This window comes from Carassius carassius, chromosome 33, assembly GCF_963082965.1.
Source record: "Carassius carassius chromosome 33, fCarCar2.1, whole genome shotgun sequence".
NCBI classification, from domain to species: Eukaryota; Metazoa; Chordata; class Actinopteri; order Cypriniformes; family Cyprinidae; genus Carassius; species Carassius carassius.
This window is the reverse complement of record NC_081787.1, coordinates 25,590,294-25,599,044: the sequence shown is the minus strand read 5'-3', so window position 1 is coordinate 25,599,044 and position 8,751 is coordinate 25,590,294. Positions and strand designations below refer to the sequence as shown.

The following is an 8,751-nucleotide window of genomic DNA, read 5'->3' as shown; positions in this document are numbered from 1 at the left end:
TGTATGTTGAAAATAAAAGAAATAGGCCTACATTTGAAATCGGCCATTACATTGAATACCACTAGAATCAAATTTTGTGATATTCGAATGTTTCAAATTTGAAAAATTAGATTAGGGTTATTATTTTTAACAGTGAGTCAGAGTAGTAAGCAAGCTCCCCAGCCTTACTTCTGACCTACATTTGCAGATCGCATCTACGAAATTAGGGTTGGGGAGCTTGAACTAGTTGATACAGAAATTCAGCAGATTACTGGCGCAAAGGATTTTATGTAGGCTATTTTGAAAATGCCAAAATACCAAACATAAATGTATTTAGATACAGACATTACATTTTTTATTACTTTAAAATGCAAAATCTAATTTGTGTTTCAAATAGGCTACATTTAGGCACTATATGAAAAGCTGCCCATTTACCTGAAAGCATAAAGTACGTATGGTTAAGTCTTGTCTATTTGTTTTATGTTGATACATTTATCAAGTAATTTAGATCTCAATAGATCCTTGGATATCATTGTCAGACATACCTTTTCAAAAGGCATACTTTTGAAATCCTGCATTCTGCAGAGAAAACGGAAGGAGGAAATATAGTTAAAAAAAAAGATTTCTGGTCTACTTTCCTCAAAAATAATAGTAAGCCTGAATATATTGTAAAAGCGATTGTACTAATCAGAATTACGGAATGTTGTGAAGTGCCTTGTAAGGAGTCAACCTCATGCAGGCTACTGTTGGGCAACGCAGTTACACTGAAACTTATTATGTTACAGTTATGTTAGTTATCACACTTTTTGTACATTTACATTTACATTTAGTCATTTTGAAGATGCTTTTATCCAAAGCGACTTACAATTGGGGGATACATAATGTGATTATTCTTAAAGAGGCAACCAGATGCAGGAAGTGCTTGTAATTACCAAGTTTTTTTTTTTACCATGAAGCCAATTAGTTTTGAAAGAGATGAGTTTTTAGCTGTCGCTTGAAAATGATCAGGGATTCAGCAATCCAGATAGAGGAGGGAAGATCATTCCATCAGTTTCATTTCCGTGTTCTGGACAGTGATTTTGAGTCTGTGATGGTACCACAAGGCGTCGCTCACTAGCGGATCTCAGATTTCTGGAAGGGATGTAGATTCGTAATAGTCAGTGGAAGTAGACGGGTGCTGAGCCTGTGGCGAGCCGCAACCGGTAGCCAGTGCAAGGAGATAAAGAGAGGTGTAACTTGGGTTCGTTGAACACGTGTCGCTGCATTCTGAATCGTTTGTAGAGGTTTGATTGTGCTTGATGGAAGTCCAGCCAAAAGAGCATTGCAGTAGTCCAGCCTAGAAATGACAAGGGCCTGGACAAGAAGTTGTGCAGCATAATCAGTTAGAAGGGGAATGATCTTTCTGATGTTGTGCAATGCAAACCTAGATTGAGCAGTCTTTGCAATGTGATCTTTGAAGGTCAGCTGGTCACCAAAGGTTACACCAAGATTTCTGACCGAAGTTGATGGGGAAATTGTGGAAGTGCCTAGCTGGATGGAGAAATCATGCTGTAGAATTGGAGTGGCAGGGAAGACAAGAAGCTCAGTCTTTGCCAGGTTGAACTGTAAGTGATATTCTTTCATACATGCCGAGATTTCTGCCAGGCAGCCTGAGATCCGTGCAGCTACCGTTGGATTATCTGGTTGAAATTAAAGATAGAGATGTGCATCATCAGCTTAGCAATGGTAGGAGAATCCATGTGCCTGTATGATGGGACCCAGTGATGTTGTGTAAATGGAGGAGAGGAACCCCAGTGACAAGCTGATGTGTTTTGGATACCTCCCCTCCTGAAACCACCCTGAAAGACCTATCAGTAAGTTAGGATTTAAACCAGCGAAGTGGAATCCCTGTGATGCCCAGTGATGAGAGGTCAGACAGAAAGATCTGATGATTGACAGTGTCAAAAACAGCAGATCCAGCAGAATTAGAACTGATAATTTGGAATTAGTGACTGACAGTAGCGCAATCTCCGTTGAATGGCCAGTCCTTGTACCTTAGAGTGTGAATTTAATAAATGATCTTTATATTTAACTTCTTTATATTTATTGTTCAATTCTGCTTAATTTGCTAGATGCAAAAAAAATATATTAAAATGAATTAGATTAAATCGTTCGTAACCGTAGTTAGTAAAAAGAAAGAATGATAACTGCGCTGTGCCATACAGACAACTGTAAGGAGAGGAGCGGAGATGTCGAACGACTTGTTGCCATGTATGAAAAACGGCCTCTTCGTAACTTCCCCTCTGACATCCAAAGGCGCTTGTGCCTGCACCACAGTGTTGTGTGCAGCATAATTGTCACCGTTGGCACTTTGGGAGAGAAAAGGGTACACCACCGCGAATGCCTTGAATGACATCTTTCACCTCCTCTAGTGACTAGTAACTACGAATGAATTGAAAAAATGAAAAAAAGAAACAAAAACTGACACCGTAGATTGCTCGTTTGCAAATATAATAAAATAAAGTTTATATATGTGTGTGTGTGTGTGTGTGTGTGTGTGTGTGTGTGTATGTGTGTGTGTGTGTGTGTGCATATTTAATGTGTGTGCGTGTGTGTGGATAATTCGATTAAATATGTGGATAATACGTTGAATAGGCCTATTTAAGAAAAAAAAGAAAAAAACACGTTTCCTGGCTATTGAAAAAAAAGAGTATTTAAATTACGCAAAAATTATAGGCCATAAAAAGGTTTCACGATGATCAGAAATTTACATTTCAGCCTTTCATAAACAGACAGCGGCACTTATAGCACCTACTCACACGTTTGAAGAAAGTCTGTAGCATGGCAGTGGGAAGCCCATATTGTATCAGGCAGTAAAAATTAAGTGCTTAGATCTTAAACCATAATGAATTAGAAATATGTAAATATGGACTGTATAGCGCTGACGTCCGTAATTGTAATGTTGTTGTGTTGTTCTATGTAAATTTTATTAGAATAATAAGTACAGAATCCTTTACAACCTCGCGTGAAATTTGGTTATAAACATTTATTATTCTTCACTTTAATTTATGAAATTGGATATCGCTTTTGTCTCAAACATTGCCTCGTTGTAATCATTTATTTTGTTGCACTTAATTCTGTTTAATAACAAGTCATCTATTTACTGATTTGTAAAACAGACGTTTGCTTCATTGTATTGCTTCATTGTCTTTGATGTTATAAGAATGATCTTAAGAACGTGACTGCACGTTATCTGGAAAACTATTGTTTAATATACGTAGTTGCAGTATACATTTCATTGTGAGATTTCAGTTATTCACATTCGAACAGGTAGTTTTTGCTGAATCGGAACATCTATTGAGAAAAAAGTTATGTGTGTATTAATATATAGCCTATAGTATGCTTTTTTTATTTTTAGTAATGAGTTTTCTTGTATATCTGCATACAATCCACTTGGTCCACTGATTGTGCCGCAAAAACTGTTTTTAAACCTATACTGTATAATAAACGACCATGAAGGTGCATAGTAGATATCTTAAAAATTAAAAATCCGTTAAAGGATTTTTAGGCTGCATTAATTAGGTAAACCGGAACCGGAAACACTTCCCATAACACCCTATGTACTTGCTACATCATTAGAAGAATGGCATCTACGCTAATATTTGTCTGTTTCTCTCTTGTTCCGAGGTCACCGTGGCCACCAGATCCAGTCTGTGTCCAGATCAGAGGGTCACTGCAGTCACCCGGATCCAGTACGTATCCAGACCAGATGCTGGATCAGCACCTAGAAAGGACCTCTACATCCCTGAAAGACAGCGGAGACCAGGACAACTAGAGCCCCAGATACAGATCCCCTGTAAAGACCTTGTCTCAGAGGAGCACCAGGACAAGACCACAGGAAACAGATGATTCTTCTGCACAATCTGACTTTGCTGCAGCCTGGAATTGAACTACTGGTTTCGTCTGGTCAGAGGAGAACTGGCCCCCCAACTGAGCCTGGTTTCTCCCAAGGTTTTTTTCTCCATTCGGTCACCGATGGAGTTTCGGTTCCTTGCCGCTGTCGCCTCTGGCTTGCTTAGTTGGGGACACTTCATCTACAGCGATATCGTTGACTTGATTGCAAATAAATGCACAGACACTATTTAACTGAACAGAGATGACATAACTGAATCCAATGATGAACTGCCTTTAACTATCATTTTTGCATTATTGACACTGTTTTCCTAATGAATGTTGTTCAGTTGCTTTGACGCAATATATTTTGTTTAAAGCGCTATATAAATAAAGGTGACATTGACATTGACATATCTGAAGATAATATTCTGAAGATTACAATAAGAATCAGACAATTTCTGTTGTCAATCCAGAAGCATCAATATATATAAGATGCTAATGAAATTTTGTCTGTATATTTATGTGTTTATAACAGCAATAACACTGTTTATATATTTCAGTGTCGTGACAGCACCATTTACTGGAATCAGTATTAGCAGCCCGGCACCTCGTGCGGCTGTCCAAGGTGCTGAACAGGATATGCCCTCTCGGCCGCCAGAAGCTAGTAATTCAACCAAAGATCTTTGGAATGAAATTTTGAATTTTGAATGAATATTTAGAAGGTGTTTTAGCAATGTTTCAGGTAAATTAAGTGGATAAGTTAAAGAGGAAACGGGACAATGTTATTGTTAGCATCATACTCGTTTTTATCGTCAACAACCATTTCAATGGTACACCTGAAAAACTATGTGCACATGTAGAAATATTTCCTTCTTAAATATAAGCATCCATTACCTACATATAAATAATTCTCAAATCCTGGACAAAAACGTTTTACATTATGCTCACAAAATAGGTGAAATCATTATAAAATTGGACGGAGAAGACAACATGCAAATAATATATAAAGTAAAAACAATGTTTTGCATCGATTCCCTTTTTCCTCTAAAGAATGCGGCAGTTGTAACTTGTAAAACATTATAAAGACTCATTGAACTACAAGGGGATGTGGTCTATGTTTATCTAGGACGTTGATACGTTTTAACACTATACAGTTTGAGCCACAAAAACACAGCTTTAGAAAGACACCCAAAACGTTTACGTATTCCTTTCAACATTGAAGTATGTACTTGTGCCATTTTGAAGAACATTTGCCCTAGATTAATAGTCAATATGTAAATGAATGTTGGCAGAGACCCAGTCTCCAAGGCTTGGTAAATGTATAGGTAAAAATATATAACACAGTGCCACATTTAGCTGTATTTTGTAATACAGACGTGTAACTTGCGCTATTATGGCGCCAATATATAATGACGTGTATAATGACACTGAATAATAACATTGTATTCATGAGTCCTTGGTGTGTTTCCTTTGCAGCAGGAGCGCGCATCGCAGGTTAGTTTACTTAAATTCGTCAGAAATTATGTCGATGCCCACAGCCAAAACATAATGTGTGGTAGGCTGTTGTTATCCAGCGTTTGGTGTAAACAAATGGCATCGAAATAGTCGAATGAGGACCAGAGGTGGTCTCTTCTTTCTACACCAGTGGGTAGAGATACAGTGCGTTCTCCTTTTGGCATTCTCCATTTTCACCTTATCAGTTGTCAGTGACTAGTATAAACGCTTACTTGTTTGTTTGTTTGTTGAATCTCGCAGTCGTCGTTTCTTTTCTGCATCCAGCAGTAACTCAGAACATGCTAGTCTTTACTAAAGTGGCTTTGGCTCCGTTCTGTCTTTGTAATGAGGACAGAACACTAGCGAACGGTCCGCCTAGAGAGTCTGGAATGGAGGTGATGGTGCCCGGCGCTGAAGCCCAACCTTGACTCGGCGCAGTGCCTCCCATTCCAGCCACTGATGTCTTCACCTGTTCAACCGGGCCGTTCCCTGTGGCGCTGACCTGTCCGCCAGTGGGACTTGGTCCACCACAGTTCAAAGTCGGGTTTGGGTTAGGCCCGGGCCCACCAGTGCTGTCAGGATCGGTTGACTTTGCCTCTTTGCTGTCCTCCTCTCGCGAGTCAGATTTCTTCCCAGACCCGTTCTTTGCTGCAGCAGCTGCGGCGGCGGCTGCACGTTCTTGTTTACGAAATTTGGCGCGCCTGTTCTGGAACCACACCTGTAGAAAATGCACATCACAATGTCGTCTTTTATTGTACTTGCATTACTGATTAATACAATCTATGTCATTATTTAGTATGAATGTTCATTATATTAATAAAGAAAAGTTCAGAGTATTATTACTAATGCACAACTGTATTTAATTTTTTAAATGTAATGCATATGAACTATGAAGTGCTCCACAGTTCTTAAACCAGAAAAAATAAAATAAAATAAACAAAAATAAAAAACTTAAACGTACTTGTTCTTGTCGTATAATATTATATTGAACGAATTAACTTTTTTATGTTTTCTGTTGTAAGTTAAAAAATAAAGAAGTCAGTGGAGGATATCCCACCTGCACTCTAGCCTCGGTGAGATCGATTTTTAGCGCGAGCTCCTCTCGTGTGTAAATGTCTGGGTAGTGAGTCTCAGCGAACACGCGCTCCAGCTCTTTGAGCTGCGCACTGGTAAAAGTTGTCCGAATGCGTCTCTGCTTCCGCTTCTCGTTCAATCCTCCGTGGTCGGTAAACAGCTTGTAGGGGACTGTTCAAATGCATAAGTCAGATGTTAGCTATTTTGTAAGTATAATTGTAAGAAAATGTTATTAAATGTCACCTTAAATCTTTTGAAGTAAAACGTGCAACTTGTTGATTCAAATATCAAGAAATGAAAATGAAATAACTGATATAAAGTTTCTAAAACTAAGCGTGAGCAGTGGTTACTTGCATCATAATTTTAGATAAAATCGTGGTAAAAGATAAGGTTATGAAAATCCTAAGTCAACTGTAATCCTGCTATCTGTGAAATGCTGTTAATTAAATGTTGTCGGAGACTGGCTTGGAAACTTGTCATAAATTATTCTATCTCTTCTATTGTTGCTACTGCAACTTCAATTCAATTTCAATAATGAGTTTAAATTCCTGGTTATTTCATTATTTTCGAAGGTTTATGTCTCGTCGCAAACTAAATAAATTATGCCTATCATTTTGGCAGCTTAAGATAATTTTGTTGGCGGTTAGGGTGTGACTGGGATAGTGTAACCCCGTAACTGAATTATCTCTTGCCTGCAATCGCTTCTAACCTGATAAATTCTTTCATTTGTGTAAGCAAATTTCGTTTGGTAAATACTAAACACATTTCCATTTTCGAAAGCAATCAAGGCGTCCTATATACTGGGGCCATGATTCTTGTGCCTCTCAGCTAGCAAACTAAAGGTGACTCTGGGCTTACCTGCGGCGTACGGACTGCTCTGGTGGTCCCGCAGTGTGCCCAGACTACAGGAACCCGGTGTAAGCGATGGGCACCCGGAGGTGGGCCCAAACGTCGTCCTGATGGGATTGTACTGAAAGCCACTGGCTTGACTGCAGGAGCTGAAGTCCGCATAGGCTGACGCCAGGCTCGAAGTGTCCATCCCGGCCATACAGGACTCGTAGGCAGAGGAATTGAGGTAAGAATACTCCATTTTATACATTGAAAAGGCTCAGTGGAGAAAGAAAGCTGCACTCCCAAGGAAAAAATACGCACAAACGTGAAATTCAAATTGGATTAAATTGGTGAAGAGCACATGAAGAAAGCAAGCCAAAACGCGGACAAAGTTGGGGAGCGTGTGACGGCTGAATTTTTACAGGTTTAAAGGAGGCTCGTGCCGTCGGTAGATGTGCACTGCTCGGCGCCTGCTCAAAAACTGCCCTCCTTTATAGGAGCTGAGCCTTGTTTTATGAAAAGCCTCCCAAGGAGCCGCCTAGCCCCAGGTCTCTAGAGCATATAGTCCTCATAATAAACTTGGCTCTTTCCGCTTGGACAATAGCACGGCGTTTGGGTCTTATTGTTAGCACTTTTTTTACATGACAATAACTCATCAGTCTACTGGGCTGGCACTGGGGGATCGGTCTGTCCAACCTCCCTATCATTGATCCCCTGCATCTCTAATTAGAATTTAATACCCCACCATTACTCGCTAGCCCCCTCCACCTCGTATAGCCCTCTCGCTCAAACCGCCATCTTGCCCTATAATTCAATCACACCACTTGGAAATAATGAAAGTTGGGTGACGATTCTCCCTGATCCAATTTTCCCCAAGCTTTTAAGCCTTTAAATCGGTGGTATACCTTGGGCTGAATTTTCGACAGTAGCCTATTTCCTCGTTTTCCTCTCTCCCTTTCTCTTTTCTTTTGTACGGCACTGCTTGGGTACTCCCTTTCAGAAAAGAGACCATTGTGGTTGTCATAAAAGTTACATACTTAATTTAGGAGGATACACAGGTATACAAGCTATGTAATTCTGAATGCAGCCGCAAATGAGCGTGTAATGCAAATATTCGTATTGCGTTATAGCTTAATAATAATAATAATTATAATTATCAATAAATAATTATCATCATCATCGTTATTCGAGCAATGGACAACTGCAAAGTTTGGATGTTAAACTATAGGATATTTGACTATATACTATATGGGTCAATATCACCATAGAGTGCCTTTCAACCCTCACAATACTCACACATTTTGATTTTAATTTACCATTCACTTTATGTCATGTCATAATAGTAGACACTCAAATACTATAATAAATATATTATCTGAGCTCCCACAATGTTTTTTTTTAAATTATGGGCCATTTTTTTAGAGCATAAAGCATAGATATGTCCACCCTGTCGTGGACATATAAATTACAGTTAAATATGTTTTCATTGCACTATTAAGA

The 8,751-nt window shown here is 39.1% G+C and overlaps 1 protein-coding gene across 1 annotated transcript; it reads right to left on the bottom strand.

Moving 5' to 3' along the window:
• Positions 1-5,248: 5,248 nt before the first annotated feature.
• Positions 5,249-8,166, bottom strand: LOC132114340 (paired mesoderm homeobox protein 2B-like). The gene is made up of 3 exons (XM_059522449.1): positions 7,279-8,166; positions 6,404-6,591; positions 5,249-6,064 (listed from the first exon to the last, which is right to left on the bottom strand). The coding sequence occupies exons 1-3, from the start codon at positions 7,517-7,519 to the stop codon at positions 5,639-5,641; spliced, it is 855 nt and encodes a 284-aa protein (XP_059378432.1). The 5' UTR covers positions 7,520-8,166; the 3' UTR covers positions 5,249-5,638.
• Positions 8,167-8,751: the final 585 nt, after the last annotated feature.

Coding starts and splice junctions, on each gene's coding strand:
- LOC132114340 (XM_059522449.1), bottom strand. CDS start 7,519: ATGTATAAAATGGAGTATTCTTACCTCAATTCCTCTGCCTACGAGTCC. Junction 6,592..7,278: donor GAGCAGTCCGTACGCCGCAG/GTAAGCCCAGAG, acceptor GCATTTGAACAG/TCCCCTACAAGCTGTTTACC. Junction 6,065..6,403: donor TCACCGAGGCTAGAGTGCAG/GTGGGATATCCT, acceptor CATTTTCTACAG/GTGTGGTTCCAGAACAGGCG.